Below are 16,276 nucleotides of genomic sequence, written 5' to 3' on the forward strand. Positions count from 1 at the left end.
AATTTGTAACTTTAACTGAATCACTAAATTTCATTTCATCAATTGTGCCTGTCCCTAATTCAATGTAGCAATTCTTCCTTCACAACCAACACATGATTAGTTAACTGCCAGAACATTTATTAGCTCAGCTTAATGTTAGATTCAAGAATTTGATATTTCTCTCTAGTTTTTCTAAACTACTCAAATTCTTTCAGAGTAAGAGTCTATGTAAGGCTCAGTAATCTGCAAGGAACCATAATCTTTCCTTGAAAAGAACTGTACAAAAGAGACCTGTAAAATATATTTTTAACCACAAGACTAGCACATTAACATGCAACACGATTTCTTGCGCAGTATTTGCAGCTATCTTGGATGAAGAGGACCAAATGGCTTTTAGTTTGAACTCAGAAGCTATTTATTCAATCACACTAGTATGAGCTGATGTTATACGACTGTAACAAATGTCACTGGACTTAAGCATGGCACTGAAATGCTGCCTAAAGGATATTACGGAAGAAAAAGTAGGACAGACAAGTGGGAATTTAAAGAGCCTCGGCTATATTTTGTATTATTGCCTTTGTGCCAAAACTGTTTCTGAACACTTCCTGTGTTTATGAAACTCTGCATCCATTTAAAGACAACTAAATCCATATTAGACTCAAATTCACTTTTGTTCTTTAGAAAGCGAGGTGATAGCACTTTTAAGCATGTAGAAAGCACTATAATCAGTGCTAAGTTATCCATAATAATGATACTTTATCTACCAAAAGATCACTAAAAAGTTCAATTCTAACATTTTCCTCATAAAACAGATGACTGCAGTTTGCAATTTCATGTTACAAAATAAATAGCTAGCATCCAGATTCTCCTTTTGGTACATAGATATTCACTTTTTAGAGAAGTCACAATTTTTGAGTATGAAATGGAGTATAAAACAATTCAGAGACCAAGCTAGGACATGAATTTTACCCATGGATTAAAAAAAAAAAAAAAAAAAAATCAGTGATGATATAGCTATGATTAAGCTTATAGGTTGGAAATGAACTGAGAAGAGTAATGTTTACAGTAACTGTTCGACTTCCCAAATCCCTTCAAGAATCAGTCCTAGAGCTCTTAGATGCTCTGTAGAAAATCCTAATGTAGCATTTCCAACGTTGTTCACTATGGTATCACTCAGTGACCTTGTTTCAATCAATATTTCGATCATTTCAATCACAGCCCAAAATGGCAACTGAGGCGGCTGCTCCTCCCCAGCTACACTGACTTCATTTGATGAGTTCAGGTTCAGCCCCAAATTAGGTGTTATCCCATAACTAAAAAATAACCAAGCAGTTACTTTGCGAAGTGTTATGGTTGGACTCGATGATCTTAAAGGTCTTTTCCAACCTATATGATTCTGTGATTCTGTACCATCACTTCCACACAACAGAGCAGAGGCATACATTTACCCTATTTGCAGAGGACTACCCTGGCCTGTCTACAAGATCACGTAAGGGAAGTTGCATTAAACTTTTTCTATATGTAACTAGAGGTTTATCTATTTCTACAACTGTTTCACAGCTCGGTTAAGATTCTGAGTTACTCTAGATCAGTACTGTTTTTCTAAGGCATTAGAAATGGTATTCACACATATCCACCTCCACTGAGTTGGTTCACATAGCGCAAGTTACTTTTACTTGTATATATATTACTATTCCAATTTACAGTTTAAGTACCTGTGCTCTTCATCCTTTTGATTACACGTATCAACACAGTTAACATGATGTAAAGTCTCTGCAGAATTAAGGAAAATTTAAGCAGCCACCAAAACTAGTGATAAGGTCACAACTTTAGGAAAATGTATTTTAGAAGGCAGCAGCATAGCATGTTTTAAGGAATACCAGCATAGTTGAACATGTGTCTAAAATTAACCTTGAAACGGTACTTTAAAGCTACCCTAGCAAGGAAACACAATTTGCTGGTTGACAGAATAAACCAGTATCTTAATAGAACCACTTCAGTTGCTGCTGGTTTAGTCATCCATGTGAACTCAATCTTCCATGCTTCAGTGCAAGTGCAAGACAGAAAATATGGCACCTCAAGTGCCCCATACCAGCTCTAAGTGCTGCTGGAACAGCCCCTTTTCAAAAAGAAACATAAAAATGCACTTAATACAATTCCTGGCAGTCACCACATCATAGTTAAGGACCTATTTGTGTACTTCCTGTTATGTTAAACAGGTTTCCTGCTATTAAGCAGCAAAGATGTCTCCCCAGGGACATGCCTAGAACATTGCACACCATTGTTTCAGGAACAGCCTGAGCGCAACCCAACAGAGCCCATGCGAAAACATCTTGCCGAGCCGAAAACAAGACAGAGAACAGGGCAGCACCCAGCACTTTTGTTAGCCACAAGATATAATATGTCCCCACCCTTTCAGAGGTGCACAAGTCCTTCCACTGCTTGCTGACCATGCCTGGCAGTTAAGGGACTTCTCTTCCCAGTGACTCCTAACCAAACTGCACAACTAAAGATCGCTTTGGCAAAGGCTGCCCAACAGGTACCAGTGCTCCCCTCAAGGAGCGATTCCTTGCCATGCCTGCTGTGGAGACCAAGCAGTTCCTGGGGGGGAGGATTAAAACATTCATCACATCATTCTTTGCATTCCATGTTCCCCCAGGTCGCTTCTGTTTAAGGTAACAAACAACTACAAAGATGGCAGACTTACATTTTTGCTTAATTGGGTGTGGGCAGGGAAGGAGGGAAAGACGACTACAGAAGTTTTCTTGAGGAGCTGATACCTCAGTGTAACTGTGGTGTTCACTGGGGTATACCCATAACTTACTGTAAAGACCAAACCCATATGTGAGGTTAATTCCTATGAAAGATCTCTAACTACAAACACTTCTACTTGTGCCACTAACAAATGCAGCAAAAAAAAAAAAAAAACTCACTGCACATTACATATGCATCTTGTCTTCCTTGACCCTAAGTCCTAGCTGAGAGGTCCCTCCCGAGACACAGGAATATAGGTTTAATAGGGTTATGCTATTCATTTCATATTAGGACTTTTATTTTAAGTGGCAAAACATCTTAATTTCATAAGCAAGTTAAGCAGGTGGTAGATTGTACAGTAATATTTGTGGAAATAAGTGAGCCTTGATTTTATATCGGTTATACAACAAGTGGCCCATGCCTATGGCTAAGAAAAGCAAAGTTTTCTAGCCTTCTGTTTTATTTGGAGTAGAATAATTTGCAACTGGCTTTATAAGTAAGTTCACTCATTCTTCTGCTGGAAGCATTTCCAACATTCCCGTTTTACTACTTCGAATATTTTAAAAGGCTTAGCACAAAGTCTATTCTTGTAATAAGTATAAACATAACATTTTTAATAAATTAAGTGCTTCTGATATTAGCAATATCCACACACAGGTAAAAATGAAGGCTACTGAAATATCTGAGAGTCTAAAAATATTATTAAAGAAATGAAGTCATTAATGAATATTATTTATAACACTTTCCTGACTTTCCTACTGAAGGACTGCTAGTTCTCTTTAAGAAAAGGATGAGCTTTCATTAAAAGAATTTCACCACAGATGTTCCCAGCTGTCCTGTTTCCTGCCTAACTAGAAGTATTTCCATAACATCAGATACAAACTGTTTAGATGAGCATCTTGAGGAACAACCTTTACTTGCTATAAATGTATAAGCAGCATACTACCATGACAAGAAGTAGCAAAAATAAATTTAACCAGGAGTTGAACACAGGACCCAGGGTTATCAACCCTTGCTACAACCACTAGACATCCGTAAAGATGATACTAATGGAAGGTTCATAAATAGCAACTGTAAAGAAACATCTCAGCCAGATACAAGCCAGGTTAAGGTGGGTTATTTCTACATTTGAGTATGTGGACAGGCAAATTGAATAGGATTTTTTTTTTTTAAAGAAGATTTAAAGATGTAAGTTATACAGCGTATGCATTCATTTTTCAGAATATCAAATGCTATTTTCTTCTCCCTGTAGGACAGAGAACAGAAACGATACTCCATGACCAGGAAAAGGTAATGGGGAAGAGCACTGTTGGTGGACATGGTTAGAAGGGTGCTGGTGATCCCACTAACTGTAATCTAAATCATTAATTAGTAATTCTGCAGCACTAGTTTACCATATTATCATGGTAAAAATAATTGCTTAACCTCCTCTTAAAAATAAGATTTAATTCAATCAAATCTTTCTGACAAGAACACTACTCCATTGGACCACAGACAGCAGATACACCTACAGAAAAACAAACAGAGATACAGGTGAACTCGGCAAGCTAGCCAGCTTGATCAATGCAGCCTTCACTGAATTTTGTTCTGGGGGAAGACAAGCCAAGAGAGATGGGGTCTCCTTGCAAATAATTTTCCAAATAAGTTAGTTTTTGGTACGATACGTGGTGAAACAGTCAAGAGCTGTTTTGAACACCAGCACTTTTCCTAAAGGCATCAAATCTTATCAACTTTGGACCTAGGTTCTTCCTATGCATCATGCCACTCAGGGATTAGAATTTTTTAAAATAATAAAAACAGTGGAGACACTGCTTCATTACCTGACACTAAATTAACAGCCAAAGAGAAATTGTCATCTCTTACCATTGATTGCAATGAGAGTTGTAAGTGCGGTCCCACTGCCTCCACAGTACTTAACATATAATTATATTTGATTAATTGAAGAGGCAAGAAACCTTTTTTGCTTTCCATTCCCCTCCCACATCAGAGTTTTCTGTGCCAACAAAGAAATAAGAGTAACACAAAACAGTGAGCCAATTGGCTGCAAATACTCAAAACGTTGCATTCTAGCACTGAAATTTCATGGTATTGTTTTCCTCAAAAAAGCTATTGCTTTATGCCTTAGAAAGTTCAAATTAAAAGGACTGAATAGATAGTAATGCTTTATTTGTCTGAAAGCTGCAAGCCATTTCTACTATGGTAACAGATTCATTTGCACAAGCCGCAAAACTGGTAGAGGCTGCTTTTAAAAGTTTAAGTCCCGTTTTACCACACTGGAAATCCTCTGAAGTGATTTTAAAGCTATTCAGGTTTTTAAGGTTAATTGTAGCTGCCTGTCACTTTCAAACCCCAACCTACTCCATAGCAATAGAAGTTGCAGCCAGACTCTTTTCACCTATTAGACATATCAAGTGGGAACAAATGCACACTTAGAATATGCAATGATATTAGCAGAGATAATTTGCTAGGTCTTTTATATTTATTCTCCAATTAACTATTCTTCTATGAAGTTGAGCTTGAAGCAGCAATTCTATTTATTTCATGTTGACAAGTACTTGAGGCATCCTTCACATAAAATTAATCCATTTAAGTGAAGGAATAACAAAATTTAACATCACTCACTGCAGTGGAGCCAGAATGCAAAAGCTGCCACGCATCTGCTTTTCACAGGGCTCTAGTAAATCTTTCTCCAAAGATTTTTTTGAGCAAAGCTCCTCATTTACATTCATTTTCATGCTTTAGTAAATTTACACACAGTTTAAGTGTTAGCATCACATATAAGTTATTGTTTTGACTTTAGCATGCTTTTTGTTGGTTTGTGGGATTTTTTGGTGGGTTTTTTTTTTTTTGGGGGGGGGGGTGGTTTGGGGTTTGGTTTTGGGTTTTTTTGTTGTTTTTTTTTAGCAGCTCCTTTCTGCTATGCAGGCTTCCTCTGAAAAGAACTAATGTTATCTTCATTTTATATCCACTGTAAAGGCATCAATTGGATGATACTTGTCTAGAGTACAAACTATACTTACAAACTCCAAAACACAGAGACCTACCACCTGAAAATAAGGACCTCCATTTAGCTATCACCTACATGCCTACTGAAGCTATGGCCTATTAAGATTGAAATCAAGCACATCAGGCAGGTCATTTAGTACCCAGTCTTGAATAGATGAAGTCAGGAGCAAAGAGTCTCATTGACTTCAACAGAAACATGATTAAATCCAAAATCCCCCATGACGAATGGTTTCCAGCTACTCAACTTCTTTTGCTCAGAATGGATAAACTGGCTTTACTTCTGAGTTTTTTCTTGGTAGGTGACACAAATATTTAATATACTCATCCTGTATCAAATCCCTCCAGTAGACTTTTAGATTTAGAATACTTAGTAGGGTTGAGCGTGTTAGGTGTCTTTCTACAGTTCTATATTAAATTGTAGTGTCAATCATTAATCAGTACTTCAGTTATTCCTGGGGGGTGGGGGGGAGGCATATGAACAGTTAAGCAACTTGTGGCACCTGAGGCTTTCAGAATCCTCCTTTAAGAGCACTGCTTTGCGATGCGCAGAAGTAATTTCATAGTTCCCAATGTGATGTGAAGCAGGATTTAGGGAAGAAATCATATCGGAAAAGGATGTCATCTGCTCAAATAAACAGGTCTGCGATGTTTGCTTGTTGCTAGCAAGGCAAAAAGGAAATTTTTAAAATTGGTATCGCTGTAATGACATCAGCTACTGTTTGTCCTCCGAGACACCTCTTATTCCAAAGGTAATAAGAGAGTAACTAGGTATAGTAAGCAATGAAAGTCACCAGAGAGATGAAAGTACTGAGTACAGTTTGCTTAGGGGAAGAAGAGAAAGAGGAAGAACAGCAAGAAGGGCTGGATGAAAACATTTTGAGACAAAACAATTCACCATAAAAGCAACAGTACAGTTCAGTATACAAACCTTGAAAAACTCTGAACAAAAGGCATAAGAGCTTTGACCCCCATTTGCAAAACTAGTTCCTTGTCTAGAATTTTATCTTTATGCAAGAGAAAAAAATAAGTAACTCAAAATGACTATTTTGAATCATTCATAAAAGAATGTCTTTCTCTTGCAGTTTATAGAGAATCATACAGAGATCATGATTTACTCTGTCACACCACTGATGCATGAAGAGCACAAGAGCACTTTAGTCACTCTTTGGTAAAAATCCTTAATGGTTTGGATAAAGGAACCAAATCTTGTATTTCATCACTGAAAGACACTGGTTCATACTTAACTCATATCTATCATGTTGATGCAGTTCTGAAGCGTCGAGATTTTTGTGGCAGTTACTCACTACAAATAAGTTTTACAAGTCACAGGATGGGTAAATAATTTCCTGAAGCATTTCAGTGTTTTTGTTTTGCTGAAGAGGACACTTATTATGTACAGCTAACAATACAGGTGTACTATACTTCCAGTAGCTGAGAAAAATGACACTTTGATGTCTGCCTGCACTTCAAGGGAGAAGAAACTTCTGGATATGATGACCCTGAAGGAGTGTAGAGCACACAGCGATGGAAGTTAAGACACAAAGCAACGAGCTAAATGACCTTAAGAAACACTTTAAATTTTACAGCAAATTTCCTCTGGATTTATTCCATTTCTAGAAAAAAAAATCCAATTTTATTTGGTTTCCCCTGAACAGGCTGTATACTGAAGCTGCAAGATATTTGAACTACTCCTGTTAAATATTGTCCATGTGGAGGTGTCAAAGTAAGCAGAGCAAACACACTCCAAGGATCTCTTTCACTATGAATACAATGACTAATCTAGACTAACTTAACACCAGCGCAAATAAACACCTGGATATCCAGCCATACTGCATATTGTGAAGAAACTGTGGTAGGCTGCTGCGAAATATACTCCAGTCAGAATGAAAACCCAAGAGCAAGTTCTATCCTCTTCCTCCCAATAGTGCTTACATCCTAACTTCACCAAGTTACTGCACCACAAATTGTCAGCCAGGACATGGTAACAAACAAATCCAACTTGACCTGTGCTCCAGACTACTTTAAAACTCCACATTTCAACAATTGCCATAAGTATCTCAAGCTCTACAGTCATAGAAGGCTGTCAGCCTATGCTATTATGAAAGGGAGCAAAGGATGAAATCCATGATACCGCTTATGAAAAGAGCAGCCTGCACCAAAACTGGAACTGAATGTTGCTTGCATAACACTCATATATATTCAGATTCCTGCGTGGATCCCAAAATTCCTTGTTTCAATTACTCCCTCCCCTATTTGTTGATACAGTCCCTAGTATATTCTATTTCTCATTGCTTATGTGACCTTGGAAAGAAGCCTCATGTCATTTTAATCCAATTAAACCACAAGAAAAGATACTCATACTGGTGCTGCAAAAACAAATATGGCTCTTTCTGGTATTTAACAAAAAAAAGAACCTTTTACGCTTGTGATATACATTGTCATTGCCTGATCTACTGTTGCTGCGTTTCATGAACCTGAAATAATCACCAACAAGCTTCAATGCATTCCACAGTTTCTAAAACCACAGTATATCTATACATACACACACTCCACTACAGAATATGACCTGGTTTTCAGATGCCCTACTTTTTTGGTATATTCAGCTCTAGCTAACCACTGGTCAGCTTTCTGCCAAGACACTGACTTCCTACAAGACATAGGGACTGCAAAGCAGGAGGAGGAGACCAGGCAAAAAGCTCTCTAAGCTTTCAATGCCATACCATTAGCCTGTATATACTGCACTTAGAGAAAACACACAGAACGTCTATTCTGCACTTCTCTAGTAAGTGCTGCTTAACTGGAACACAGGGCTAGCAATCTATTTTACATGCGGTATTTAACAGAGGCATCCTGCAGGCAGGTTTTGCTTTCACATCCACTCAAACGAAATAAAACCACAAGTGGGTTCTTACAATTGTAAAATTCCCTTGATACATGCACTGACATCTATTTTTATTTTTCAAAATTATACAAATTTCAGTAGCAGTTAATGAACATTTGGAAGACCGAACATTATCTCCACCCCTTTTCTCTTAGGATTTTTGTCCCTGGAATATGTGCTATGTGGAAGCTTCACACTGTTAGCAACATCAAGGATGTAGGTATATGCACAAAGACTCCCTTACATTTACATAAGAATTTTTAGCATCAAGGTATTTTAATCCTAGCTTAAAGCCATGCAAGCAAGCTGCAAACAGAAACCTGTATTACGTTTGGATAGTCAGCCTGTATTATGTTCATAACTGAATTTATTATCCAGGAGGAACTCAGAAACCGGATTTACTTTGCCAGAGATAAGTAATGACAAGGCAAATGGTTTTAGCTGCTATGTGAAACGCCAGGACAGGAAGGAAAGCTGACTGGTAGAACTGAACTCCAAAAAATAAAAGCGAAGAGGATGGTGTTCAAGAGAGAAAGGAAATGCCTGAGAGGAAGAGCTTCTGCAAAACTAGTTTATGTAGCTGCTTGCTCCTCCCTAAGTAAAATTCAAGAAAATCAGAAACAGTGCAGTGAAGAAAAATACTTATGTAATATGCAGGCTGCCATAACTTTCTCTAGATGTCGTGTATCTTAGCAGTATCAAACAACTGCCACTCTCCGCCAAAACAACATATGTATGTCCTGGAACAAAGCTCAGCTTCCATAATCTTGTTCCATTCCAGATACTTGCTTTATTTGCTTTACCTGCCACTGAAGATGAAAATCAGGTCAGATGCAGCTGAGAATTTTGTGGTGGTTTTTTGTTTGTTTGTTTTCCTCTGTTGTTTTGGTTTTTGGTTTTTTTGTTTTTTTTTTTTTTTTTTTTTTTTTTTATGTCTCTAAAACTTCATACTGTTTAGGTTTGTATTGACACAAGTAAGCATAAAAGTTTGCTTGTTCTACTTGCAAATAAAACATGTTTAACATGACATGTATGATAACAGATATCTACATGCAAGTATTCAAATATTTCTCACAGACAGAAAGCCGTATCATGACAGCTTGTATTCATTCCACTTCCCTCCCTGTTTCCCCCTTGCAGCCAATCAAGGTAGCCAAAAAAGATAGCGCTCCCAGCAGATAATCATTAAAATTATTAGATAAATATTTAATAGCACAGACTTCCTCATTCTATTTTTGGACTTGTGGGAGGAAAGAGCAAATTCTAATTTGCATTTCATAAACAGAATAACCGTCTTCCAAACGAGCAGCTCAGCACGGGTGCACGCACACACACAGACAGAATATGAAACTACTTTGCTCAAAAGTCAGACTTCTGTATGAAATTCAAAAACTTTCATGCCCAGTACAGTTTCTATTCACTAAAAATAAGCTGCTGTTGAAGTAAACAAGATATTCCCTCAATGCATGCTCTAATAGTCGTATTAAAAAAACCCACAAACCTGTATGAAATATAACAGTGCTTTTCTTGTAGCCAGAAGGTAGACGAATGTTTCGGAGCAACCCCTTTGCTGTCAGCCGTACACGCATGTTGGATAAGGAAAATTTCGGGGACCATAACATGTCTTCAGTGCAATTGGAAGATAAACAAGCAAGAAATAGCCTCCATGTACTGTCACATACTATGTTTTTAAATCACTCCTGGCAGAAGTGAAGCAATTCTTGCTAAAGAAAACAGGCTTGAAGAAATAATCAAGTCTCCACTCCTTTGCTCTTATTCCTTATGCACAGACAAGCAAAAAATCAGTAAAAGCAGATATCCACGGCGTAAATGCTGCCGGCAGCTTCTCCTCACCAGATGTTGTGGAAACAAAGCTTGTCCTCAGAATAAAACCGACTTAGTGATTCAGAAAACCAACAGCCTCCGAATTGCATCACAGTGTTGATGCTTAATCTGCTATGGGACTCCGTGGGGATGGGAGCTAGAAAAGGAGAAAAGGGAGGAGGAGGAGGAGGAGGGAGGAGGAAGTGGGTGGTCTCCCCAGCTGAATATATCATCCAGCAATGTCACAGACCATGTAATTGTTCTTTGGAGACTGTTAGGGAGATTATTTGAATATTTCTGGAGGCATATTTCAGCTCTCCTCTCCAAGAATCCTTTCAGGGTGCTTTGTTTTTTTTTTTTTTTTTTTTTTTAAAAACAGTTTCTTTCAATTGACATGAATTTATCAAAACAGATTTATCAGCTAACATTTTCTACCAGAGTTTCTTTCGGCATTAAATATTATGTCAACATTTAAAGTCTTAACAAATCCACAAACACTCTATTCTCTAAGAACAATTCAGTATTTGAGATCTGCTTAAGGGAAATACTATTTAGCTTGGCAGCTCAACACTGCAGATGCTCCCATTTATCAGAGTGGAGCAAGGAGGCAGGCATCAATTTCGTATTAAAACAGATCTCTGCCAGCTGGGTTTTGGAGGCACCCAAACATTGTAGCAAACAAGCAGTTTTACAGGAGTTCCTTCAAAACAGATGCTGTCTCCGTACTTAATTAGCCCTCTTAAAAAATATTTCTTATTACTATTTAATGAGCTCAAAAGTTTTGCATATACCTTGGTCCCTTTCAGCTGCCACTAGCAAAAATAAAAGGAAAAATAGAGATAGAAACTAGAAAATAGAGGAGTAACTGTTTTACAGCGATTAGAAAGCGTCACATTTTTCACCTACAGCCCTGACTATAAACACTAAGGCAACACAGACCCGCACCGGCCACCTTCCTGTGTGAAGAGAAACATTTCACTACTTTGCCTGCAGTCAGTAGCTGCCCTGCCAGGCAGCCATAGGAGCAGGGACCACCCAAGTTTCTCACAGCCAATGCAGGATACAAGACAGTAACAGCTCATACCTTCTTTTGGGTTGCTTGAAGAGCTGCCCTCCACAGCCTCTGTATCTTTTTAGAGACAACAGAATTAGGTACATTTCCATTGATCCTGCGCTTCTACCATTTCACCAAGCCACAGCTAATGCTCTCTAGCACCTATCCCTCTGACAGTTTTTCCAGTTCCAGACACCATTAACCCAACTTGCTCTGAAGCAGGTATCACCCAAAGCAAATATGACACTGACAGGTCTCATACCAGCGGTGCCTTACCTGTCCTCTCCTTACCACAAACCTATGATCTTTTAATAGCATGCCCTACTTGCTCAAGACACATAACATTTTAAATTCTCTAGTGCTTATTTACCACATCAGCTAGAACTAAAAATAGCGTTTTTGTCGCTTTATCCTGGTCTCCGGGTACCTCTAACATCACACAGGCCAGTGCAGTGGCAATAAAGCAGCTCATTGTAAGTAGAGCAGAAGAGCTGCAGCCCAGCATCGAGACTGTCAGACCTGTCAAGCCAACCTCCACAGCCTACTGCGGGAAAATACTACTGAATGTTTTATGATCATGTACCAAAATACTTATTTCCCAGCACAGTGATGTACCACCAACTCTGATGTACTATAATACGTCTTCGGTCCGCACAAAACCATTCAAAATAAGTACAAAAAGACAGTAAATTAGCTTTTGTTGTTTGGTTCCCAGGGCAGCCTCTGCACACAGCAGGGCATGCATGTCATTACTGCTATAAAATCCTCATCTATTCCTTCTAGTCTGAAGAGCTTTGGCACTAGCAATGTGCTCTCATCTGTCTTTCCAACAGCCTGCAGATCCAGACCCTCTCCTAATCCAACACCACCATCAAAGACATCGCCTCCTTTCTGTGCTGGAAGATTATTACACTTGGAAACCACGCTCAGCAGTAAGCCAGAAGGCTCGTTACAGCACACTACACAGAGTAGCCTTGTGTATTCAGCATAGCTCCTTAGACCGTCCCTTCAGATATTAGATCAGTATTGTCAAATCCTCTCTTAATGAAGGCATCTTGAGATTTTGACCGGGCCTACAGCTAGTCTTCAAACACCATTCAACACCCAGACATACCAGGTTTTATCCTTCTGCCAGGACACCCACAGGAACTCCCTCTTGCTCTCTCCTCCTGCCCTCCTCAGCTCCACAAGGGAGGGACTGCTCCATGAAGTAAATGTTCTCTCCCCACCTGGATTTGATGCTCACAGAGATGGAAACAGTCCAATCAGGTTAAAAAAAAAAAAACAACAAACCAACAACAACAACAAAAAATCCACACCCAAAAAACAACCCACTACCTCTCCCCATCCTTGCAATAGTGCCTGGGATAAATGGTAAAGAACTTCTCATCAGTCTGTAAAACCAAGAAAGTTGAAGTACCCCACTGAAACCGTAACTTCCTTCCTAGGCATGGGAGGTAGAACAAAGAATCTCTAGAGGGCAAGCGTGATGTAATGAACCAGTCTGGAGACAGAGGAAGGAATGAATCACCAGGCAAAATATGAGCAGATAAAAGCTCTATAGGGACATAAAAGCCCTTGTAGCAGGGGCCAAACCTCCTTTTAGAGACACACACGAATAATACTTCCACTGCCTCCTCTTTCCCATCCTTAGTTTGAGTGGAAATAAGCCATGAAGAAACAGATATATCATGGGGTTTGGTGGGGTTTTTTGTTGTTTTGTTGTTGTTGTTTTGTTTGTTTGGGTTTTTTTTTTGTTTTGTTTTGTTTTTTAAGAAACACTTCTGATTTAAGGAAAATGCCTTTTTAGCCTCTGGAGTTGGAATCCTGCTAAACCCCACAAACCTAAAACAAGTCTGCTTTATTCAGAAGCAGACCTGACAACACTAACAGAAAGCAATAGATGCATGTCAGTCTCATGTAGCACCCAGCACTCCGAGAGCTCTGACAGGAGCCAGCGAGAGGACTGCCCATCCCTATCTGAATAGCTCCCAGGAGAGATTTAACTCACAGAAAGGTTCCTCCAATGCAGCCTTTCCAGAGCTCTGCATTACACCATGGTACACTCCACTTGGTGGCTGTGCATCTGCTAGGGTTGTTTCCTCAGCTCCGGCAAACAGCACCTCCCGGTCTGTGTCTGGTGCCAGCAGGGTAGAAAGGCAGGACGAAATCCATGGGATCCTAACATGCCAGGAACTCCCACTGTCTACATTGCAAGCATAACACCAGGATCACAGAAAGGCCTTTTTCTATCTTGACATCCGATAAGGGTGATGGAAAATTGCACCAGAAAACAGCAAAATAAAATAGGAAGTGATCTATGGCCTGGAGGACAAAAGGACTGAGGTTTTATTTTTTATTATATATGTATTTACCACTGCCTTTCCTCCAACGCCAAGGGCAAAATGAGTGATCAACATGGACAAAGGGGCTCTATCCTGTTATGACCACGTAATTCAGTCTGCGTTGCTAAGTGCATTGATACCTGATGACACGATCAGATGGATGGTGGAGATAGAGCTATTTTAACCCCAGCAGATTTAGGATATCTGCCACTCCCTGGGAACATTAGTAATGTGACAAGAAAGGAGCAAAGGGCACTGGCATCAGTAGGTTCTTCAATTCAGCCTCAGGAGGCCAAGTCTGAAGTATCTGTATATGTTTCTGCTGTCTCTGTTCCTCTTTTCAAATCCAGCAATCACCAAGAAAGCCATCAGAGCGCAGTAAGTGTCTCATGGCAAAGAAGTCTAAATCGGAGGCTAGATCTGAGAAGCCCATGCAGACAACAACTGGCTATGTGTCATAAGACAGCATGGGCACTGTGGAACAGATGGATTTTACTGGCATGCTTTTCAGGACGAACCGAGAGGTGATTGCTTATGCAAAGAGAGACACGAGAAGCAGGAGCCTACTAAGAGCCAAAGGGTCATCTGTGTCCTCATTTGTGTTTCTGGAAAATGACTGCCCCCTCTCCACTTTCCTGTGACCACCTAGCCAGCACTCCAGTTTGAAAAGCTAACCTTCCTGCAGGCAACAATACCTACTGCCATGCCAAATGCAGCCTGCAGCTTCAGGACTTATTCTAAGCCCCAGTCCTCACCTGAAGAAAAAAAGCAAACCTCTTTCCGCCTCAGAGTGGGAACTAAATGTCCTAAATAATTTAGGTTTCTTCTAGTACACAGATGCTTTTAACCATTATAAATTCAGCAGCATGTCAAACAGAAGGTGATGCTGCAGTGGTTTTCCAGGCAAACGGCTACAGGAATCAGGCTGATATGTCTCACACAACAGTGGTGGCATTTACATTCTCTGCACTCTTTCAGAATTGAGAATGGCAACAACACACTTCAAAAACAATTTCATTTTAACTTAAGGGAGCAGCAAGTTATTTTCCATGTGTAGGATGTCCCTTCCAAAATGGCATTTCTGTTAGACTGCCTCAGTCAAAAATCCTACAGTGCTTCAAAGAAAAACTGTTACTTGACAACAGTGAATAACGTCACTAATATTAGGACAACATGCCTCTAAAACATGAAGTTTCAGTGATCTAGCCAGATGTGTCAAAAAAACCAACTACCTCTGTGCTAGAGACTTCTGCTGTTCAGTAACAGGCTAGGTGTACACACGAGTCCTTATGAGCTCAGGCCCCAAGGAAGAGAGGAAAAATAAAAGTTTTACTTAAGGCCACAGCTTACAGATCTATTATTTATTCACCTGATACTGATTTATATGTATTGTGCAACTGTTCTCCATCTGTGGCCTCAGAACAACAATAACCAGTACCCAGACAGCCTCTACTGAAAAGCAACATTGCAAATAAGGCCAATTTAGGCAAGTACATCTCCTGAGACATGCGGGTGGTTTATCAACTCTGATTACAGCTCCCAAGGTTCACAAAGCAAATTAAAGACAACTCACAACAGGTGTGTTTCGCTTATCTCTGTGGGCTTTGTATGTTCTTCATAGCCCCTGGGGTGCAGACAAAAATGCAGATGTACATTCAGTTTACAAGCTGTTTAACTATCTTTGACACAAGATCCATGAGTTTCATGTCTCTGGGACAGTTCCATGGTCTTTCAAATATTATGTCACCTCTTCTCCCTAACAGGGGTCAATGACAGCAACACAGGCAGCTACTGTATCTGCTGAAAAATATCTTAAGAAATATAGGGAAAGAAAGGACTTAAAGAAAGCCAGAAGGAATAAGTCACAGCACTTCAAAATAACTTTAAAAAAAAAAAAAAAAGAAACTGTAAGAGGACATCAAGAGTCAGCTTTGGGATACCTCATACACCTCACCTCAAAGTCAAGGAAGAAATCCAGTACAATGACACCCAATTATTCACTGTTTACTGCAAACACATAAAACAACACGCACAATCTAATGAAATCCAGAGAGTCAAAAAAAACCCAAACAAAAACCAAGCCTAAGAACATCAGAAGAGATCCATACCTAGGTTTAACTGGAGAGGGAAGGGACAAGAAGATAGTAGAGGAAGAACTAAGTTCCAGGATGGTATTTTCAAGGTGGTGACATAATTCAGCACTGCACACAGCAATCCAGTTAGGAATAACAAAATGAAAATGGTTTGCTACTGGTACATGACCCTGATGGTCAGTCGAAGCTCTAAAGCCTCCTAACAAAATAAAAATGTATTGTCCTCTTAATTACTGAAAAAAATAGTGAGAATTTATGTTTTAAAATTAGTTCAGATGGAATAGTAATAAAAGCACCATCTCTGGCCAAGCCTAACAACGAGGTCTATAATTTAAAGCCA

General features: G+C 39.3%; 1 protein-coding gene across 4 annotated transcripts in view; it reads right to left on the reverse strand.

Moving 5' to 3' along the window:
* MTUS1 (microtubule associated scaffold protein 1) overlaps positions 1-16,276 on the reverse strand; it is a 129,629-nt gene that overhangs the window by 46,380 nt on the left and 66,973 nt on the right. The window contains exon 1 of one of the 4 annotated variants that reach the window (XM_075500159.1): positions 10,122-10,556. The exons of the other annotated variants lie outside the window; for them this stretch is intronic. Within the exon in view, the coding sequence (XP_075356274.1) occupies positions 10,122-10,242 (121 nt within the window). The 5' untranslated portion in view covers positions 10,243-10,556. Of the gene's footprint in view, positions 1-10,121; positions 10,557-16,276 lie in introns of those variants that run through there. 4 annotated transcript variants of the gene reach the window in all.

This window comes from Mycteria americana, chromosome 4 (assembly GCF_035582795.1).
Source record: "Mycteria americana isolate JAX WOST 10 ecotype Jacksonville Zoo and Gardens chromosome 4, USCA_MyAme_1.0, whole genome shotgun sequence".
Taxonomy (NCBI): Eukaryota; Metazoa; Chordata; class Aves; order Ciconiiformes; family Ciconiidae; genus Mycteria; species Mycteria americana.